This window comes from Eimeria tenella, genomic scaffold, assembly GCF_000499545.2.
Source record: "Eimeria tenella Houghton genomic scaffold, Eth_scaff2201, whole genome shotgun sequence".
NCBI classification, from domain to species: Eukaryota; Apicomplexa; class Conoidasida; order Eucoccidiorida; family Eimeriidae; genus Eimeria; species Eimeria tenella.
Genome location: NW_013542056.1, coordinates 1,523 through 2,090, shown reverse-complemented (window position 1 = coordinate 2,090; position 568 = coordinate 1,523). Strand labels below are relative to the sequence as shown.

At 64.8% G+C, this 568-nt stretch overlaps 1 protein-coding gene across 1 annotated transcript in view; it reads left to right on the top strand.

Moving 5' to 3' along the window:
* Positions 1–462: 462 nt before the first annotated feature.
* Positions 463–568, top strand: part of ETH_00035405 (uncharacterized protein) — a gene marked incomplete at both ends in the record, with an annotated part of 437 nt that continues 331 nt past the window's right edge. The window contains one exon of the mRNA XM_013374695.1: positions 463–568. Coding sequence (XP_013230149.1) covers positions 463–568 — 106 coding nt within the window.

Below are 568 nucleotides of genomic sequence, written 5' to 3'. Positions count from 1 at the left end.
GCTGCAGTAGCTGCTGCTGCTGCCGTTGCTGCCGTAGCTGCTGCTGCTGTTCTTGCTGCTGTTGCTGCTCGTGCTGCTGCTGCTGCTGCTGCTGTTGCTGCTCGTGCTGCTGCTGTTGCCAGCGTGTCCGCAATAGCAGCACAGTTCTACCTGCTTCTTGGGGCTGCATCGAGAGCTGCGGGGGCCCCTGCCGGCCCCCAACTTTAACTGTGGGGGCCCCACTTGCAGCAGCAGCAGCAGGGGGCCCCCCTGTCGCCTGCTTTAGACTGAAGGAGCTGTTCTGCTGCTGCTCCTGCGGGCTTCTGCTGCTGCTGCTGCTGCCGCGGAGTTTTGCTGCTGCGCCGTTTGCCGTCTCGCTGCGCTGCTCGATTGGAGGGTAGACTCTGGGGAGGTCCAGGGGAGCAGCAGGCCTGTCCCATCTGCTTCGCTGCTGCTGCTGCTGCTGCTGCTGCTGCTCTATAGGCGGCAGCACAAGCAAAGGGGGGCCATCTGAAGACGCCGGCGACAGCAGCTGCTGCCTGGGAGAGGCCTCAGACACCAGAGGAAGCAGCCGGGTGGCCCGCAGTGG